Source organism: Ochotona curzoniae, unplaced genomic scaffold (assembly GCF_017591425.1).
Source record: "Ochotona curzoniae isolate NIBS_2020 unplaced genomic scaffold, NIBS_Ocur_1.0 scaffold_1037, whole genome shotgun sequence".
NCBI classification, from domain to species: domain Eukaryota; kingdom Metazoa; phylum Chordata; class Mammalia; order Lagomorpha; family Ochotonidae; genus Ochotona; species Ochotona curzoniae.
Window position 1 is genome coordinate 28,379,044 of NW_024467083.1, and position 21,232 is coordinate 28,400,275.

The window sequence follows — 21,232 nt, forward strand, 5'->3', positions numbered from 1 at the left end:
CTAATCTCACCAATTTTCTATCCACCATCCTCACTTCCTCACCAACACACTACACACCACACCATCCACACCATCCCTACTAACCCCCACCCCCCACCACCCACCCACTAACACACACCCCCCCCTCCCCCCACATTTCACATTACCACCACCTCAACCCCACTCCTCAACCCAACTCCCAATCTCTCCCTCCCAAACCAAACACCACCCAACCTCCCCCACACCCTCAAAACATCACAACCACCCACACCCCAACCCCCATCCTTAATTAACCCCTCTACCTCACAACCCATCCCCCTCCCACACACTCCTCCCTTTCACCCACATTTCTCCTTAACACCACCTTCCTCCCTCAACCCAACCCTCACCATCCATATTCCTTTCCCTCCTACTCTTCCTTCCCCCCTCAAATTTCCCCATCCCCTCTATTTCTCCCTTCCTCCTACCATTCACCATTCAACTTCACTTCCACTCCACTTCCTAATCTCACCCAATTTTCTATCCACCACCTCTTCCACAACACACACACACACCCCACAACATACACACATCCAAACCCCACCACCCCCCAACACCCCCCCCCCCCCCAATACCCCCCCCATTCCATTCCTTCCACATACCAATATACAAACACCTAACCCCTCCCCTTTTCTTCCAATATTACCCACCATTAACCCCATCCCCACACCCCATAACACCCCCACACACCTGACCGCCCCACCACCCCCCTACTCCCATATCTTATCCATTTTCTTCCTCTCTTCATCCCCCTCCCCCCCCCCCCCTCCTACTTGGGCCCCTGCCTGCCCATGTGGGAGACCTGGTTATAATTTCTGGCTCCTTTCACTTGGCCCAGAACTGGCTGGTGTGGCCATTTGGCGAGTGAACCTGTAAATGAAAGATATCCATCTCTCTCTCCTCCTCCACCCCCAACTTCCATGTGAAAAATAACAATCCTAAAAAAGTTCCCTTCCCCACCACTCCCTGTTTGACAGAAGCAAGGATGACACTCCACAGCATGCTGCCCCCTGCTTTATTTGCCACAGACTTGGTCTCCATCCTGGATTTCATCCTCCTCTGGGCTCATCCATGCTAATCCCGAGATGTACATTTTCAGGCTAGGATCCATGATGTTGGGTGAGGCCTCCTCCCTCCACAACCCCACCTTGATAGAGCCTCCAACAGCCATCAGGAAGGATGCTTTTATTCCCTGAAAAGAAAAATTCAAGGTTGAAACACACATGCTTTTACATTGTGCCTTTTCCCACCCACATCAGTGTACTCAAAGGGACCTCATCTGTCTGGACGGCATCAGAAGACTGAGGGATGTGTGCGTTTCGACTAACTGGAATGGAAGTGAAGGACTGCATCGCGTGCCACCTGGGGAACAACTTACACTGCTATCCTTTCATCCCTCATCTTCACTGGCATCCCCCTACTCTAACAGCTCGGGAATCACCCAGTGCCTCTTTTCAGTCGCCATCCCATAAGACAACTTCTCTGGTTCACCTGCTCATCCACTTCGTCACAGATGCTCATATTTTCCCTTCTTGATGGATTTCACTCAAGTGCTTTGTACCCCACAGGATCTCCAGTGTTCGCCATCACAGTGATAACAAGGGAGGCCAGATCCCCTCTGTGAGCCTCCTTTCCCAAGTCCTTTCTCCCAAGCTCCTTTCTTCCCCTGCCACCTTCAACCCACAACTCACAACACAGAAATCTGTCTCTTGGCTCGCAGGGAGGCCACCTCACTCCTCTTGCATGCTGAGGATTCTTAGTAGGATACTGTAAACATCTTGTTCCATGTAGCCCTGTTGGTGGCAGGAAAGAAATGAAAGGGGATGATAAAACAAAATGAGGAGAGACAGGAGAGAGAGAGAGAGATTGATTGACTGATTGATTGATTCTGTGGTAGAGTGCTATGCTACTATGAACCCTCACCTATGGTATTTAACTTCTCCATGCCTCTTGCCTTATCTTCATAAGGCAGATGATGATGCTACTTTTCAGGGTTACTGTGACAGTTGCAAACTCTGAATATGAAGCAAAGCATGTGGGACACCACAGGTGTTCTGTTCTTTAGAACTAAAAATGGGGCCTGTGCTATGGCATAGTGGGTTAAGCTACGGCCTGTGATGCCAGCTCAAGTCCTAAATGCTCCCTTCCAATCCAGCATCCAGCACAAGAGGGCTCAAGCCCTCGGCCCCTCCTCCACCAAAGTGGAAGACCTAGCAGAAAGCTCTCGGCTTCTGATTTGGGCCATTTGGAGAGCGAACCAGCAATGGAAGATTCTCTTTCTCGCCAACTCTTTCATATAATTAAATACATTTTAAGAAAAACAACTAAAAAGAAATGGCAAACATCTCTTGCCCCACACTCATATTCAAACATAACCTTCCTCAATCTTTCTGGTGAGATCCAGAGATGGGACAGCAGTTCCCACTCTCTCAGAAATGATACTTTACAGACAAGAGAAAGGATCCCTCCAGTACATCACCTCGGCCCCAGGGACTCCAGCATGCTCACCCGAGCAGCATTCAGCAGATGGTTTCTATAGGTTGAGATGATCTCCTCATGGTTCTTCTGGGCATCCTGAATGTGAGAAACCAGTGGGAGGCCACCTGCTCATTCTGCCCACACTCACCCAAGCATGAGGAGCAGCACAGGGAATCGGAACTGACCAGCCTGACCAGGGCTCCTCTGCAACTCTCAGGGCTTTTCCACACAGACATCGCTCCTGCCTCCACCTTCTTCTCCAGCCATGTCCATTCCCCTGGGGACTAAAACCTACCTGCAGCTGCAGGGCAAGGCGAGCGTTTTCTCCCCGGACTGCTAGCACTTCCTCTGAAAGTTGCTCCAGCTTCTTCAATAACTCCTTGATCTGAAGCCAAAAGAGGAAAAAAAAAAAAAAAAAAAAAAAGGGAAACCATTGAAGCCTGAGTCCCTTCTCTCTAAAGGCCAGCCAGGGTCAAGGTCAACTTCCTTTGAGTGGTAATTTAATGGATACTCTCACACATTGTCTCTTATTACTCAGGGCAGCTTTTCTTCTGAGAACACTTCTGAAGGGAGTGTCGTTATTCACATTTTATTTATTTATTTTTTTATTATTCTTTTTATTGGAAAGGCGGATATACAGAGAGGAGAGACAGAGAGGAAGATCTTCCGTCCGATGATTCACTCCCCAAGTGAGTGCAACGGCTGATTCACTCCCCAAGTGAGCGCAACGGCCAATACTATGCCAATCCGAAGCCAGGAGCCTCTTCCGGGTCTCCCACGCGGGTGCAGGCTCCCAAAGCTTTGGGCCGTCCTCGACTGCTTTCCCAGGCCACAGGCAGGGAGCTGGATGGGAAGCGGGGCCGCCGGGATTAGAACAGGCGTCCATATGGGATCCCGGGCGTGCAAGGCGGGGACCTTAACCACTTGCGCCACCGCGCCGGGCCCGTTATTCACATTTATAAATAAGAAGTCTAAGTAATCTATCAAAATCTTGCATTCAAAAAATGATAAAATCCTAATTTGGATCCATATCTCTCCAATTCTACTTGAGTAAGTCCTGGATCCTGACCTCCTTCTGGCTTCCGGCCACCAGAGGGAGATGGGGATGACTCCTCACAGCTGCTCTGAGCGGCACAGAGGCAGTCCTGGCAAACAGCAATGACAGGCACAGTGGTAAGAGGATTATCCGTACCACCTCTCATGGATTACTGACCACGTGCCACAAATTATTCTGAGTACTTTAAATACATATAATATCTATTAAATGTAATCTTCATGACTATCTCATCTCGTATTTGAGAAAACTGGGGCTTAAAGTTGTTAAATAACTTTCCAAAGAACAATCAATAGGTTTCAAAATGGAAATCAAAATCTAGGCAGTCTTGGTTCAAAGACCACATTTTTTTTTTTTTAAGATTTATTTTTGGGCCCAGGAAGATAGAGTAGTGGTTAAGGTCTTCGTGTTGCACACCCGGGATCCCATATGGTCACCAGGTCTTCCCATTCAGCTCCCTGCTTGTGGCCTGGGAAAGCAGTCAAGGACGGCCAAATGCCTTGGGACCCTGCACCCGCGTGGGAGACTCGGAAGAAGTTCCTGGCTCCTGGTTTCAAATTAGCTCAGCTCCAGCCATTGCGGCCACTTGGGGAATGAATCAATGGACAGAAGATCTTCCTCTCTGTCTCTCCTCCTCTCTGTATGTCTGCCTTTCCAATAAAAATAAATCTTTTAAAAAAAAGATTTTTATTAGAAAGGTAGAGTTACAGAGGGAGAGAGACAGAGAAATTCTCCATCTGCTGACTCATTCCCCATATGGGGCCTTAATGATTGGAGCTGAACCGGTCAGAAGGCCAGCCCCAAGGACCCAGGCCATCCTCTACTGCCTTCCCTGACAAACCAGCAAGAAGCTCGGTCAAAATGGAACAGCTGGAGCTCAAACTGCTGCCCTCATGGGTTGCCAATACCGCAGGCAGAGACTTAAACAACTACGCCCTGGCATGGGCCTCAGGGACCAGGTTTTGTTTGTTTGTTTGTTTAATTGGAAAGTCAGATATATTGAGAGGAGGAAAGAAAGAGAGAAACATCTTCTGTCTGTTGATTCACTCCCCAAGCGACCACATAGGTCAGAGAAGCGATGTGAAGTCAGGAACCAGGAGGTCTTGGCTGGCTTGGTCCAGACTGGCTTCTTCCAGGTCCCCCAAACAGGTGCAGGGTCCCAAGGCTTTGGGCTGTCCTTCAATGTTTTCCAGCAGGGAGCTGGATGGGAAGCAGTGCCACCAGGATTAGAACCGGTGCCCATATGGGATCCCAGCATGTACAAGGCAAGGACTTGAGCTGCTAGGCTACCATGCCAAGCCCAGGGACCATGCTCTTAATCACTATACTATTTCCTTTCTTTTGCTCATTTATCTATATATATGCATATATATGACTTGATCATTTTTAATTGGAAAGGCAGATTTACAGAGAGGAGACAGAAAGTTTTCATCCTCTGATTGGCTCCCCAAGTGGCTAAACTGAGCTGATCTGAAGCCAGGAGTCAGGAGCCTCTTCTGAGTCTCCCACATGAGTGCAAGATCCCAAGGCCTTGGGCTGTCTTCGACTGCTTTCCCAGGCCACAAACAGGGAGAGGGATGGGAAGTGGGGCCGCCAGGACACAAACCAGCGCCCATATGGAATCCCGGCACATGCAAGGTGAGGGCTTTCGCCACTAAGCTACTGCGCCAGGCCCTATTAGGAACCTTAACAAAATTTCCATAGCACATTATACTAGTGGGCCTCTTTCCAGGTTAATCCACTATGGAAGTCAAAATACTGACAACCGGTGGTGTTCCCACCTGAGCACAACGCATGTGGACCCTGGCTCTCCACTTTCAGTGCTTCAGTTGGCTTTCCTCTTACACCTTACCTCTCCTCCAACTCCAACCCCTGAGCCTCAGGAGAACGCAGCGTGCTCCCTGCCTACCGCCGATGCTACTTAAGTCAGGGTATTGACCTAACCACGGTTTGCTGGATTCCGTCTACTCACTCGCTCAAACACCCAGACACTCGGCCCCCAGAGCTTGCCCACGGCTCCGCAGTTCCTCACCTTAGCTTCCTTGTCCCGGCAGGCCCCAATAAGGTGTTCCACCTTCTCTTTGAGCAGCTCCGCCGTTTTCTCAAACTGCTCTGAGCGCCCGCGCATCTCCTTGGCCTGGCGCTCCTGCTCAGCTGCGCGGGCCGCCAGGTCCCCGCTCCTGCGGCGCTCCTCTGCCACCGCCTCGCGCAACCGGCCCATCTCGCGGCATGCCATGTTATACTTTTCCAGCAGTGCTTTCAGCTCCTGGCCCCAGGCCTGAGCCTGGGCCACCAGAGAACCCCGGGTTTTCTCGTGCTGTCGCATGCTCGCCGCCTCGCGGGCCCGCAGCTCAGCTACCTCCTCTGTGGCTTGGTAGAGCAGCTGCTTCAGCTTGCCGATCTCCTGGCTCTTGCCGCTCATCGTGGCCTGGACGGCTCGCAGCTCTTCCTCCAACTTCCCCAGGTCTTGCTCCAAAGCAGCCACTTGGGGGGATGCTGCGGCTTTGGAAGAGGGGCCAGGCTCTCCACCTGGGGACAGGGACCCGCGCAGCTGCTGGTTTTCCTTCTCCAGCCGAACCAGCACCTGTTGGGCCTCCCGGTGCCTGTCCACCAGCGTGCTGATGCAGGCCTGCAGCTCCTCCAGGGGCTCAGCGGCCGGGCTCCGCGGACGACCGTTGCCCACGAGGTCTGGGGGCAGGCAATCCCACAGCCCCCGAAGGCCGCTGCTCTGGGAGGCCAGGCGCTTCCGTAGCTTCTCGGTGGCCTCCTTCTCCAAGGCCAGCTCATCCGTCAGCAGTCCCACACTGTGTCGCAGCTGCTGGAGCTGCACCTGTGCCTCTGGCTTGGGCACAAACTCGTGCTGGAGCCGCTGGCTCAGGGACTGCAGCTCTCCCTGCAAGCGCTGCCGCTCGCGCCCCAGCTCCCCCAACTCCTCCAACAAGTTGCTGTTGCTCAGTCTCAGGGCTGACACCTCTTTCTCCAGCTGGCCCTTGGCCACAACTGTCCCTCCAGGAGACAGCTCTTCTCCTACGGCCCCTAGAGGTTCCCCCCGGGGCCCCAAGGCCCTTTTCTCCTCTTCATCTTTTCTGCTCCTCCTTGGAGCTGCCTTTGGATCACCCTGTCTGAACTCTGGCTCAGGGACCTCCGCTTTCACCTGTAGCCCTGCTTTGGCCCTGTCCAACCTCACCAGCACTTGCTCTAACCGGGCCTCCATCTTCTCCCAGGCAGCTGCTGCAGCCTCAGCCCGGGGAGTCCCCAGAGCTCCTTCCAGGACGGGTCTTGACAAAGCTCCCCAAGCTGCATCTTTCTCACGCCACACTGCAGCCAGTTCCTCCCTTAGTTGCAGCAGGAGCTGGGTCAGGGCTGCTGTGCCCTTTGGGCTGGCCACTGTGTCAGCTGGCTCACCTGCTGGGGCTTGGATCAGACCTACTGGCATAGTACCCTGTTGGTTAGGGTGGGCAGGGCCAGGGATCTGTGCTCTGTTGGTGGTCTGTCCCTTAGAATTGAGAGTTTGTTCTGTGGGTTTCCTGATGGTCTCTGGCCTTGGGCTCTGGGGTAACCCCTGTTCTATTGGTGGGGAAGTTCCTTGGACTTGACACTGGATCTCCCTACCCGCTGGAGCTGAATCCTCAGCTCTCTTGGGAGTGAATGCTGTGTTTACTGTGGCTGTGGCCTGGTGCTGCTTCTTTAGCTCTTGTACACACTCGGTCAGCAAGTCCAGAGGACAACCCTGCTCCATGCCTTCTCCTCCAGGCAGGACACAGGAGCTCTGCCCTCCTGGGGCTCCAGGCTCTTGGGCCAGGAGGAGCCCTAGCTCCTGCACCTGCTCTCGAATGTGGTTCTCCAGGCCCAGGTAGGCTGCAGCTTGAGCCTTGCACTCTTCAGTCTTCTGCACGAGCTCCTGCTCCAACTGACAAACTTTCCTCTGCTCCTCTTTGTACTTGTACCTCCACTCTTCCGAGCGTGGGCCTTCATCCTCCTCTTCCTCCTGCTCCTCCTCAGGTTCTGCTCTCCAGGGGCTTTTTGGTGGAGAACCCACCTGAGGCTCTGATGAAGAGGCCTAGGTCAAAAACGCAACAGGGAAGTGAGGCCCTGGAGTTAAGGGGAGGGAAGGGGTCTTTCTTCTCTCAGAATGTCTTTGTGCCCCTAGGGTCACAGGAATGGTCTAGGGTAGGTGAGAAGCATTGGGGGTGGGGGGCACTTAGAGTCTTACCTGGGATACAAGGTCTGGGTGTTGGACTAGTCCCTGACCTACAAGAAAAGAAAAAAAAAATGGGGAAAATGAGACAAGTCAGTGTCCGTGACTTCTAGCCCTCATGCTCAGACCTCTGAATTAGTAGTCATAGCCTTTCACCACTTAGCTTCCTAAGCCAGCCTTCTAGAAGAGGTTTCTAACTACATAGCAACCTTGCTTTCCTGGTCCATCAGAACTTCAGGCCAACCACCATGCTTGGCACTGTCACAGGCACTGGGACCCCAGAGATGAGAAAGACAGAAATAGTTTGTCATTCAAGGGCTTGGTAGCCGGGTAGGAGAGAGAGAGATTGACAAGCAAGGCATACAAATGGATTCACAATGAGAGCTGTAGCACGAGCTAGAGTGGCCTTCAGTGGGAGACGGGACAGCATGAAGCCATTTGGTGGTCACTTTTCACAAAGTTGGACATCTCATTGTAGCAGCAAACCCTCACTGAGGTGCCAACTGTCAGATGGGTTGCTCCCAGGGCAGCAGGTGAAATCCTAGGAAGGGTCACACATTTTCAAGCTTGAAATTGCACATGTGCCTTTACCTCCGCGCCGCCGGCGGTTCAGGGCCTGCCGTAGCAGCTTCCACAGTGCCTTGTCTTGTGTGAGCAGTGCGTAATGCAGAGCATCATGCCCCATGCTGTCCACTGCCCCGGCATCTGCCCCGTGGCTCAGGAGCAGCTCCGCCACCTCGGCGCTACCTTTCTCGCAGGCCAGGATCAGAGCTGACCTGCGGGCGGAGACAAATCTGAGCATAGGCCTCCCCCTCACAGGATTTCTCTGCAGGAATCCTGGTTCCAAAAACTCAGGATAAACTGATCCAATGGGGTTGGGAAAATAACAGACCACACCAGCCTAGGATAGAACATTAGACCAAGCTGGAACTTTTCAAACGTCGTCTGTTGAACCTGCAGCCTCGGAAGCAGTGGGCCAACTGGAAGGGCTTCATTTTTGGTTTCTTTTAGCTTTATGCATTGAAGTTCTGCATAAACTTTGAACCAGAAAAAAATAGGAAGGGGGAAGCACCCTTTTGCTTAGAAAAGCAGTTGAAAACCAGTAGAAACAAACCCAGAGGTATTGATCCTATTTCTGGCTTCATCTATACCAGGCAGATGGTGGTGGCAACAGGCAGCACACGATTGGGAACAAGATTTCCAAGAACAGAGACCAACCTATCCCTTTGCCTGCTACACACACACACACACACACACACACACACACACACACACAACTTTTCCCAATGGATCCTTTCTAGACAAGTCAAAAAGACTGGGGTAGGAAGATGGGGTGAGCTCACTTGTCATCCTTGTCAGTGACGTTGACTCGGGCGCCTCTCTGCAGCAGCTGTGAGCAGATGGCTGCGTGCCCACCAAGTGACGCAATCATTAGAGGTGTTCGTCCATCCTACACAGGTCAGAGAGTGGGGGGTTCCTATGGAGCCAATCCTACCGACTTCCCTCTCCCATACCCCTCCAGAAAAATGCCCAGATCCTGGGGCTAAATTCTTTTTTGGAGGATGGTTGAAAACTCTCCAGAAGAGAAGGGCTAGGCTCTCTGGAAAGGAAAAGAAGACTGGGAGAAGAAGGTACAGAAAGGAGGTGCTGTACAACCCCAGGTCACAGAATTTGGCCGATCATGGTTAGAGAGCAGCAGTCTCCCCTGCATGGGCACTGCCCAGCCACCATCTGACACTCACGTTATCCAACACATCCAGGAAGGCTTCATGGTCACAGAGCAGGAGAACACTTGAAGCACAGCCCGAGGAAGCTGGAGATAAAATCAGGGATGGTGGGGCTTAGGCCTGGCTGATGTTCCCAATGAGTGAGCTCCTCTTCTTCCCTTTCCCACCCTGTGTCCTGTCCCCACCAGGCCCGTGGCACACACCTGCCCAGTGCAGTGGACTACGGTTTTCTGCATCCACAGCGTCTTCATTAGCACCATGCTGCAAACAGCCACAAATGGAAGCAGCATGGAACTTGGTGTTAACATTCCCACCCCACTCCCTCACCAGGTCACCAACTGCCATGGTCACATGGGAGGGCCAGCAGGACTGGGGCTCTGTCAAAGGCTAACGGCAAGGCAAGTCCAGCCTGTTCTTTGCAGAGGAGAGGCAGTCTTGGCTTTCTGCCCTGCTTTCTAAACCCAAGGCCTAAGGGGGGTTGGGAGGGATCAGATAATTAGTAAATAAACATACTAAGGAAAATAACTGAATCCATGGCCAGTACAGCAGGACTGTAATTGCGAAGTTTGAAAACGGTCAGAAAGAACAAAAGCAGGATAGCCAAGTGTCTAATGACTGGTTGAGGTAACTGCCTGTTTTGTTCCTAAAAATCTATTTATAAATTGTCCATATGTCCTTTCTTACATATATTTCTCTTTTGAAAGTTCTTCAAAACAGAAGGGCTGCAGTTTGAGTTGAACACCTCTGCCCTCCTTCCACCTGCCCATCATCATAGCAGTCAGTCTCTGCAGTGGCTCTGCCGATGCAAGAGCTTAACAGTCCCTGGAAACTGCTTTGCAACCTGCCCTCCAGGGCAGTAGTAGGGATGCATATTGTAGGTGTCACGTGAAAGAGCCAATGAGCATCAACATTCTTATTGGGAATGGTAGGAGTACACTTGACTGACTGGTATTTGTAGCTACAAAGTTAAGAGCCTCTGGGTCCACTTCTTCCCTTGGCAGGAATGGGAACTCTCACCTGAAGCAGGACCTTGACACATTGTGGCTGGCAGGAGATGGTGGCTAAGTGCAAGGCAGTGCTTCCTGGAAACAGAAAGAAGGAGTGAGGGAGGGTAGGTGGCCCCAGTGCATGTTCATGACTCACAGGGAGGGAAGGCAAAAGAGACACACAGATAATCAGAGCGAGATTAGCGAAAGAAGTTCTCAGCCACATGCGGCCAGAAATTCCTGTTCCCCCAGTGCCAGGTCCTGTGGTAGAGGTGGCAGAGGACAAGGAGGTGTACCCAGCTGCTCGGAAATGAATCCTCCCAGGACTACACTGGCCAGAACTTCCTGGAGAGAGAAGTAAGGGGCCACAGGGGGATCTTCTAGCAGGGCTCAACACTGGCCCTTCCCCTGCTGCAAGAAAGGGACACACGAATAGCTTGAAAGCCCCATGTTCTAACTCACCATCCTCATTCTTGCTGTTGATGTCAGCCCCATTGGCAAGCAATATTGTCAGACACTCGGTCAGGCCTTTGGAAGCTGCCAGATGAAACCTGCCAGGATGAAGGCCAACAGGATGAAGAAACCAGAAGATGAAGAGAGGGAGAATCTTTTCATTTTTAATTGTTTTTAAGAGTTATTTATTTTTCATATAGCACAGGTCAGGGGTGAACCAGGCAGGCCAGTTCACATCACCCACTGGTGAATCTGAACCCCAGAATGGAATGTAGGTTGGGCCGGGTTCAGTCTCAACACACGCCAGTACACGAGAGTTTGGACTAGGTGCCATCTGGGCTGGGTTTGGTTGTAGCCCCCGCCAGCCTGAGCTGGAATTGGGGGTGAGCCAGGCTGGGAAAGGCTACAGCACCCACTGGAAAAAGCTGAGATGAGGTAGGCCATACCAGACCAGGCCGTGGCACCCAGGCAGCACACTCAAGATCCAAGGGTGGGAAGGGGACAAAACTGGTACGGGGATGTGGAGGGCTCCTCTGCTGTATCATCACTTGCACTCAAGAGTGTGAGTTGAGCTGGGGGCAGACCAGACCGGCAGAGCTATAACTCCTGTTGGCCTCATGTGAGCTGGACCAGGGAAAAGCCAGGCTGGGTTGACTGTTTCTACTGGTACAAACATAAGTCAGAGTGGGTGTGGGCTGGTTTGGCTCTGCTGCAGCATCAGCTAGCAGATGCTAGCACCAAGGACTAATTCTGCCAAGCCAAACTGCAGAACCACCTGGAGAAGACATGATGTGGGAGTGGTCCCAATAGGGAAACACTGGGCATCTCCTTTCTGGGTTGTCACTCTGGTGACAGGCATGGCTAGACAGAGTGGCACCCATTGCCAGATGTGTGGGCTGGACAGTGGGGCTGGTTGGGTTGAACTAGGATTCAGTACCCATTGGCATGTATGTGAGCTAAATGGTATGTTGGACAGACTGGACCAGTCTGCTGTACATACTGGCAAGAATGGGAACCAAGGCAGGAGGAGGGCCTGGTGAGGGTTATTGGGAGTCGCCTCAGCTAGGCTGCAGCTCCTACTGGTTTACGTGGCCAAGTATGTGGTGAGCAGGATTGGAAATGGCTCTAATACCCATTGGTTTGTGCAGAAAATGGGGCCGGAGGCAGAACTGACCCAGCAATTGCAGCCACCAGCATACGCATAGGCTGATGGGGCGATGAACTGTGCCAGACCCTGTACTGGCACGCACACATAAGAATCTGGTCTGGAATCACTTCCAACAACATTTCTTTGGGGATCCCCCCCAATCAAACTGCTGAACTCAGAACCCCAACCCTGGAGAATCACAGGTTCCATGGTCTGACCATGGAGTGCATATGCCAAAGCTAAGCCACTTCAGTGGCTCAGATGGAGCAGTGGATAGCATATCCAAGTGCACATGGAGAATATGGTAGTACATTGGAGCCTGCACAGGACACCTGGTACAACAAGAGAAGACAGAACAGGGCCCGGCGCGGTGGCGCAAGTGGTTAAAGGTCCTCGCCTTGCACGCCCGGGATCCCATACGGGCGCCGGTTCTAATCCCGGCAGCCCCGCTTCCCTTCCAGCTCCCTGCCTGTGGCCCGGGAAAGCAGTGGAGGACAGCCCAAAGCTTTGGGAACCTGCACCCGCGTGGGAGACCCGGAAGAGGCTCCTGGCTTCGGATCGGCATAGTATCGGCCCGTTGCGCTCACTTGGGGAGTGAATCATCGGACGGAAGATCTTCCTCTCTGTCTCTCCTCTCTGTATATCCGCCTTTCCAATGAAAAAATAATAAAAATAAATCTTTAAAAAAAAAAATAAATAAAAAAAAAAAAGAGAAGACAGAACAAATTGATCAACCACCCAGCCAAGTGTTGGCAGCGAAAATCTGGACAAGTGGAGACTCTAAGGTGGACTATGTCACCCAGTGGCTTCTGAAGAGATTTTATGTGCTTGAAATGGCAAGATTGGCAGCAATTCAGAACAGTTGAACTATCGAAACCACTTGAACAGTGCCCTCGGAGCATGCCCCACTTCGGGGACCCTAGGATGATTGGAAGGGTGGGTGTGGCTTCTCCCATTGTCTCTTCCCTTCCCCCAGATACAGGAAGGAAAAAAAGAGAATGTGATAACAATGGTCTTACCCACTTTCCTGTAGCTCTTGACCCTTTGAACCCTACTCGATTATGTAAAGATCATCAAATTTTAAAAAATTTTAAAAAATAAATAAAAATAAAAATAAATAAATGAAAACATAGCATAAGCATTTATAGAAAAAAATCCATTTATTTTTATTAGAGATGCAAACTTAGGAGAGACACAGAGGGAAAAGATCTTCCATCTACTGATTCACTCTCCAAATGGCCACAATGTCCAGAGCTGAACACTCGGGCCATCCTCCAACTGCCTTTCCAGGCCATTAGCAGGGAGCTGGATTCGAAATGGAGCAGCCAGGACATTAACCGGCACCCACATGGAATGCCAGCACTTAAAGGTGGAAGATTAGCCTGTCGAGCCAAGGTATCCAGCCCCAGGAGTGGGAGAATCCTAACAAGCACTGTTTGCAATGCTCCCTACCCTAAAGACAACCCCGACTCAGAGAGGACCATTTCCTCAGGCTGACTTCTGACAAAGGGAAGGCATCATGGCCCACAGCCTTCAGGTCAGAGGAAGCTGGAGAGGGAACTACAGATGCCCAAGAAGGCATCTCAGAGTACTACAGGGGTGTCCAAGCACCGCATAATTACCTGTCTCTGATCACAAAACCTTGACAAGGAAATTTGAAAAGGTCAAAAAGCATCACAGAAAGCAAGAGCAGAGCAGAGCAGAGGGTTGCACATTTCAACACTGATTTACAGACAGAAAGCATAGCAGTTCCCTTGTCCCTCTATCTCTGTGACTCCCAAAACTGCCCTTTCATTTCTAATTTCCCAAGCATACAACACCTTCCTACTTGTGCAATGAAGAAGCACTCCCTTCTGTCTAGGTATTAATCTGCTTGCTGATAGGCTGTATGTGCGTTTTGAACAGCGCCTTCAGTCTGGATTGTGAGACGGATGGAGTTCAGGAATACCTTTTTTTCTCATTTTGTGTTGCACTTGGGATGTAGCAAAAGCGTCTTGACAGGCTTTGCTAACTAGCATGACAAAAAGGACTTGGGTGTTGCAGGTATTCCCCAGTGTGAAGAGAACATCTCATCTTGGACCCGGCGCTACTTCCTGCTTCCCCTTCCCCACAGCTCATGAAATTCACTCTGTTCCAGTTATCCACCAATGAGATGTAACCTCATGTCTTACCTGAGAATCCCAGTCTCCTGGCCACTCATCCTAGTCCCCATCCACCTACCTGTGGCTCAGATAATCTCAGTTACCAATACCTTGGGGCCCGCCCACAGCTCCTACCAACCAATTCTCCATGGCCTCCACAACTGGCAGGCTCACCTGAGTTGTATAAATGAGTGTCCACATGTGCCCCCTTTTGCTTCTCTTTCCCTTTTACCCCTTCCCTTTTTACCTGGCTTTCCCCCATCCTCCATCTTGCTCCTTTCCCCTGCTCTGGCAGCCCCCCATCCTGCCACCATGGCAGGAGACATTTCTCTTCTAGTTTTTTCCCCCTCCATCCCTGCTCCCATTTCTACCCTGTTGGAATAAAGGACTTCCTAAGGACCTCTCTGTGTCTCAGATTTTGGCTTCCAGTAGACTTACTGTGAAAAGAGGACTTGGCTGCAGTAACTAGCTGTGCATAAGAACCTTAACTATGTTTTAAACTAACACCCAGTTCTGCAATTTTTTGGAGTTCAAGATTTTCAAAGGGAGCCATCTAGAAGGGGTGGGGTCAAGAGGACTTACTTACGGGGACTGGCCGTTTGAGTCTAGCTTGGTGGGTCGGGCAGATTTCCTGGAGGCAAGGGCAGCCACGCGTCCCACGTCGCCCCGTTGCACTGCCTCCAGCAACTTCTGGTCACGACGGTTCCATCTCTCCACCTGATCCAAAGCCAGAAGTTGTGTGAATATAACAAATGGGAGTGGTTCAGAAAGAAGAGAGTGAGTTGGTTAGGATGCCAACCAAAGGAAAATGGACATCCTTGACCTCCTTTCAATGTTCCACCTATCACAGTCTCCATCAATTAGACCTTTTTAAGACGGGTCAGCTAAATATTAAACAATTCATACGCTACCAAGTCTTCTTGCTGGTTATTGCCTGCCCAGAACCACAGGGTGTCTGGACCACTGATTTAGAAATAATCTATGAGTACTGAACGGAAAGTATGTGGAATATCTTTTCATGATCATTACGATTATAGTTGCTAGGCACTTAACCTCTAGCAATTCTAGCCACAACTCCTTTCTCTTTTGCTCTCTAGAGCAAACTGAACCAACCTGACTGCTCTTGAGTTCACATTGCCTCCCCCTCTCCTAGGTGCTGTATCTTTTGTCCTGTTATTGAGGATGTAAATGAAGACCCCTGGCTTTAAGTCACAGCTAGGAGTGACTTAGATACTACTCGTACACTCTGGGCTTCAAAATTGGGAAGGGAAACAGTTTCTGTCTTCCTGTATCAATTACATCAGTGCCTTTAGCTAATCTCTTTTTCCCCTTCCATGACAACAACCAAAAGGCAAAGATGGGTTTCTAGTTATGCTTGAGGAAGCTGCCAAAGGCAGCTGACTTCCTGCTCTGACACCTCCCTCCTAGTTTCCCTGGCAGGGAGCAGCTGTCCCAGACAACAGCCACACCTGGGCATGCATTGTTCTTTCACCCAGCTTGAGTTTTGTGGCTGTGTGTGGGGGTAATTATTATAATTAAAGCATTATAGGCTATGAAAGAGAGAGCTGTGAAGAAAACACTCAGGGTAGAAGCAGATACAACCTCGTTTGGCTCAGAGAGGGGAAAGGAATGATGTGAGGATGTGCCATGATAAAGAGGGGCCTAGTAATCTTGTCAACCGGCCTGAGTATCACACCTGGTTCTGCTACATTCTCAGCTATGTGACCTACAGGAGCCTTTGAAACACCTCTAACCTATTTCCTCATCTATAAAATGTGGGTAATAATAACTACCTCATCATGTTGTGAGTATTAAACAAACGTAGCTAAAAATCTCTTTCTAAACTGGCATCCTTGTAAGAAAAACAGGAAGCAGTGGTAGATTGGTAGTGGCTCATTACATTTTATGAGGTATAGTCTCAACAAGAAAGAGGATATGTACAAGGAGGTGAAGAAAAATAGGGTCTATAGAGACCCCATAACTCATTTTTAAATACTGTTTATATAGCCAGGACAAATTATTAATCAACAACAGTAAAGTTTTAAATGCCCAGCCATAAAATTATCTAGGGCAGATGGAGTCTGAGATAATACACCTGTTGGACACCTGTAACCCCTCACAGCCCTTTCAAGTGTTCCTTCACTTACCCTGTCAAGATCCCTGGAAAGTACTTATGTTATTAAGAAGAAGAAATGGAAGCATATTAAAGTTAGTAGAATCACACAAGTGACAAAACTAATATAAAAACCAGGTCACCTGATGCCCAGTTTTAGTTCTCACCACCTCACTGCACCACTACAGAGCAAGGGGAAATTTTTCACTTACTCCCAGGTAAGATAAGCATCTGAGACTGCCTCCAAGGCAAACCCACTCACTTTCAGATGCTAATCTGCTCTGAGATCCTTCATTCTCAAAGGACAAAATAAGCAAAGTGACTCTTCCACATACTGGCTGACTCTGACCTGTAAGAATCACTGATCACTCCCAGGAAAAGCAGAGAACTCGACCCACGCATCCACTGACCTCAGTCTGAAGTTTAAAATCCTGAGGAATGCACATGAAGCAAGTGATGACCTCAGAGGCTAGCTCTATCCATGACAGATCTACAACAAATGTTCATTCTAGTCCCTTCCCTCTTCCTTTTGCTGGGTCCATTTGGACGTTCCTGGGTCCACAATTTTCCAGACAGGGGAGTGGAAAGAAGGGATCTTACTCAAATGAAGAATAATAGCCAGGCTGCATACATGATTTCTTAACAATATGTTTTGTTTTGTTTTGTTTTGTTTGAGTGCCACTGGATAATTCCAATCTACTTTCTGTATGTCATACTAAAAAAGAGTTTAGTTGTGAAGCCTTCAGGACCTAACCCCTGCAGAACTGGAGAAGAGCAGCACAAAGCAACGTTTCTACATTCCAAAACACAGTCCATTTCTCTCCCCAGCTCCTCAGAAAGGAGGCAAATGCATCATGATTGCAATCTCAAGGGGGGCAATCACCAAATTAATCAGTCAACTCAATAAAAAAGACAAGATCAGGGAACCTTGTAAAAGTAATTGTATCCCCTCATTATCTCTCTCCTTCTCTGTGTGAGTATAAGAACCCTATCTAGATAGAAGAATAACAGAATGATTACTGCTGTAGCACAAAATGAATGGATATGGAACAGCTGCCCTGAAGGAATTAGGACAACAGATTAAAAGCATTGAAGAGTCCTCTTAGCTGATCCAGTGCTGATAGTTTAGAGTTATTTTCTAATCTACTTTCTAACCAGGCAGAGGAAGTTCATATGTTTGATATCTTCTAGTTGACCAAAATGTCTTCTAGATAACCAAAATAAAGTGAGATATCTTCTAGTTGACCAAAATAAAATCAGATGACAGGAACTGGGCGTTTTTTGGTGTTGTTGAACTTCCTACATCCTGGATGAGTTTTTCAATTTTAAAATTTAAAAATGATCACTGATATTTCAACTCTTACCCAAGGAGTAAGAGTTTAAGGCTCTGGCCCTCGACCCAGGGCTGTGAATGAGAATGAAAAGAGGCAACCTCTGGTACAACTGGAAAGCCAGGCTTTTGGAGTGATCAAGATGGCTGTCACTACTTCTGACCAGTGGACCCAGAGTGCTTAGCTACCCCAAGGAGTGGAGGGATTTATCACTAGAAGTATGGGGAAGCTTCAGGAGGAAATGATTTACAGTTGAACTAACTTATTTTCAAACTTTCTGCAACCTCAGTCTGGCTGAGGTGATATTTTTCTTTCCTGCTATTTGGAACTATCTATAGTTCTAAACCCATCCAACTTCCTATCGACTCATTAGAATGACTACACCTAGAGTATAGCCGGTATGGCTGGACATTCCTCCTGGCCAAGGCTCTGCCAATCTAGAGTCCAGAAGGGGAGAGGAATGGATCCAGCTTCTCAGGTTCAACCCACTTTTAACTCCAGCATGCTAGAAAAGAACACTTTTCAAGGATTGTAAAGGGATGCCCCATTCTAGGCAGTAGGCAGATTCCACAAACTTGAAAGGGAAGGACAATGTTGAAGATTTTTTAGTAACCAAAGAAAAGTTTTTGTGAATCAGAAAATCATCATGAGTTAAGACAGAGTCCATATAATCTGTTTGTGGCACCTATAATATATCATATTAAATGCCTTTTTGGCTGGCTGATCAGTGTACGGAAAGTGGGTGGAGAAGCCAGTGTATGTGGGACAAGGACAGGCCTCAACAGTTCACACTCTTGCCTCATCGCTTTCTTCCAAGTTTCTATGTCCTGCCCATGCAGAGTAAGCTGAGCATTTCTTGTATTTGCTTACTAACCACCTACTACTTACTAAGTCAAGCTAGCTAAGTACTATTACTACTAGCAGTTGGCTAATTCATTTCTAATTGGGCCACTATCCGAGTGTTCACAGAAAGTTCCATCCCAGGAGATCTCTTTGGAGGAAAAAAGAGATACCCCCCGCCCCCCTTGAGCTACCACCGCCCTTCTCCTTGGGTTTTGTTCTGAGAGGGTGGGGGTGGAGTGACTTTGCTGGGAATTTTCAGAATGAAACCACACTGACTTCTCTCACAATCACTTTTCCCTAATTCAGACTGAAGAAACAGAGAATACAAGCTCTAAACAACCAGAGGAGAATTCGGGGTAAAGACAAATCAAGGGAGAAGCAGGCAGAAGGCCTTGACTGGCCCCAGAACCAGTCTGATGACTGAATGCTGCAGTGAACTGGCTAGGGAGGATTCTGCAGACAACTCACCCAGCCCTTTGGGGAGCAGCCAGGCAACTGTGCGTCCTCTGGCAGTGCCTGTCAGGCTGGCCAGACTGCAAGATTAACCCCCCAGCGAGCAGGCAGAAAAGAAAGCAGGTGGGACTGGGTGATCTCTGGGCAGGGTGAGGCAGGCAGGGACAACAGAAGGCTCCTCTCGCAGGAGCACCAACTAGAAAGTGGCATGGACTGATGTATGAGGGTTGGCAGTGCTGGTGAGAGAATGGAAGTGGCATGGGGCAGGATGGAGGCAAGGCCAGGGAGACTACGAAAAAGGGCCAAGAGAAGGCACTTGGTTCGGAGTGCTTGTTAGGCTGACAGGAAAATGAAAGGATGGGGCTGTATGAGAAGGAAAGATTGAGGGCACAGAATGAGACTGGGAAAATGAGGCTACGGGGCATACTGGTGGGTAGATTGGAGCTTGGGGCTGGGCAGGGGCAAGGAGGGAAGCCTGAGGAATGGCATGGTACTGGAAGACAGAGAAGTCGAAGACGGGGCCCTGAATAAAGTGGGTGGGGTGGGGGGAAGAGCCCGGTTATAGACAACATCCCAGAGGTTGAGGCATCAACACTGGGTGGGTTGGAGGGGGCCAAGGGAAGGATCAAGAGAAGCCAGAGGTTAAGAAGGCAAACCAGAAGCTGGAGAACAGAGTATAGATGTCAGCTGTGGTCAGCTTGAGTGGGGCTACCCTGTGGGAGCGAAAACTCTGACTAGATCCATACAGGAAGGTAGGACTCAGGACTTCTGTCCCCTCAGGGCTTGAACCCCATCCCCATCATCCCACATATTTTGGACACCTACCGCCACTTGTGAACTGGAGCAGGAGAAGAAACGCTTCATGGCCGGGGTCAGGGCCACCGGGGGACGGGGACGCGCGGAGAGCCCGGCTACAGGCTCCCAAACCCACTTGCACCGACGGCTGCGGCGGTGCCAGAAGCAACTGTCAGAAAGCTGAGGCGACCCCGCCCCTGGCCCCGCCCTGCCCAATCAGAGACGCGAGTCCGAGGGCTGGGCTCCAACCCCGCCCCGGCCCCGCCCCCTCGCGCCCCTGCAGAAGCAAAGCGCCCGCCGTCTTCGGCTGCGACTCGGGTAGGTCTCACACCTGGCCCTCCCAAGTCCGCGCCCGCCCCCGGCTCCCGCCCGCCTCCCTGGGAAAGGAGCCGCCGGCGGGCTGCGGCCGAAGCTTCTCCTACGCCCCGCCCCTGTCCCGCCTCGGCCACGCCCCCGGGCACCCTCGCGCAGAACGCGCCTCAGCCACGCTGGGGGCTCGAGCTTAGAGCAACTGTGGCTGGTAACCGCCGTAACCACCTCTGCTTCTTCCCCGACCCCAAACCCAAGCACAAGAGAATCTGAGGAGGGCTCTTTGGGAATAGGAGGAGATTGAAGTGTTAACCGGAGTGACAAAACATGAGGCAAACTTGACACCTATTTGTTAACAGAGAGGAGACGCGATAAATTGTTTTCAAGATTTATTTTTATCGGTAGTCAGATTTACAAAGAGGAGGGGAGACAGAAAGACCTTCCATCTGTTGGTTCACTTCCCAAGTGGTCGCAATGGCCAGAGCTGAGCTGATCCAAAGAAGCCAGGAACCAGCTCCTCCCTCCCGGGAACAGGGTCCAGAGGCTTTGGGCCATCTTCCACTGCATCCCAGGGAGCTGGATGGGAAGTGGAGCAGCCAGGACTTGAAGGGTGAGGATTAGCCAATCGAGACATTGTGCTGGCTCCAGGAGACTGAGCATTTTTAAGATTTCTTCTCAGTAAAACAACTCACTTTTACCCACCACACACACACACCACCACCACCATCAAAGGAACCAGCAGCCATTCCTAGTCCCACTGTTCCTAAATTCAGGTTCCCAGTGATTCTTGAACAGAGTCAGTCAAAGCCGCCTGGGCTATGCAACCAACCTTTGTTCCCTGTGCCTGATGAAGCCCACTAAAATGTGTATGAGAATGCAGAAGATAGGCCCAGTGTGTTGGCCCAACTGGCTAATCCTTCACTTCCAAGTGCAGAATCCCAGGTGGTACTAGTTCGAGTCCTGACTGCTCCAGTTCCCATCCAGCTCCCTCCTTGTGGCCTGGAAAAGCAATAGGGGATGGTTTAAAAGCCTTGGAACCCTGCACCCAAATGGAAGACCCAGAAGAGGCTCCTGGCTCCTAGCTTTGCATCAGGTCAGTTTCAGCCATTATGGCCATTTGGGGAATGAATCAGTGAATGGAAGATCTTTCTGTCTCTCCTCTCTGTAAAACCGCCTTTCCAATAAG

The 21,232-nt window shown here is 50.3% G+C and overlaps 1 protein-coding gene across 1 annotated transcript; it reads right to left on the minus strand.

Moving 5' to 3' along the window:
• Positions 1–1,021: 1,021 nt before the first annotated feature.
• ANKRD35 (ankyrin repeat domain 35) lies at positions 1,022–19,834 on the minus strand. Its single transcript, XM_040998528.1, has 14 exons — positions 19,768–19,834; positions 14,789–14,919; positions 10,924–11,012; positions 10,493–10,557; positions 9,679–9,736; positions 9,491–9,561; positions 9,092–9,198; positions 8,340–8,524; positions 7,764–7,801; positions 5,583–7,610; positions 2,792–2,881; positions 2,527–2,592; positions 1,710–1,811; positions 1,022–1,210 (listed from the first exon to the last, which is right to left on the minus strand). Exons 1-13 carry the CDS (start codon positions 19,804–19,806, stop codon positions 1,749–1,751), a joined length of 3,030 nt encoding a protein of 1,009 aa, XP_040854462.1. The 5' UTR covers positions 19,807–19,834; the 3' UTR covers positions 1,022–1,210; positions 1,710–1,748.
• Between the last annotated feature and the right edge of the window lie 1,398 nt (positions 19,835–21,232).

What these genes read in the sequence shown, in the direction of transcription:
- ANKRD35 (XM_040998528.1), bottom strand. Translation starts at nt 19,806, where the DNA reads ATGAAGCGTTTCTTCTCCTGCTCCAGTTCACAAGTGGCG. An exon ending in GTGTCAAGGTCCTGCTTCAG is followed by an intron (nt 9,737 to 10,492) that starts GTGAGAGTTCCC and finishes GGCTGTTTGCAG; the next exon opens with CATGGTGCTAATGAAGACGC. An exon ending in TAGTCCACTGCACTGGGCAG is followed by an intron (nt 9,562 to 9,678) that starts GTGTGTGCCACG and finishes TTTTATCTCCAG; the next exon opens with CTTCCTCGGGCTGTGCTTCA.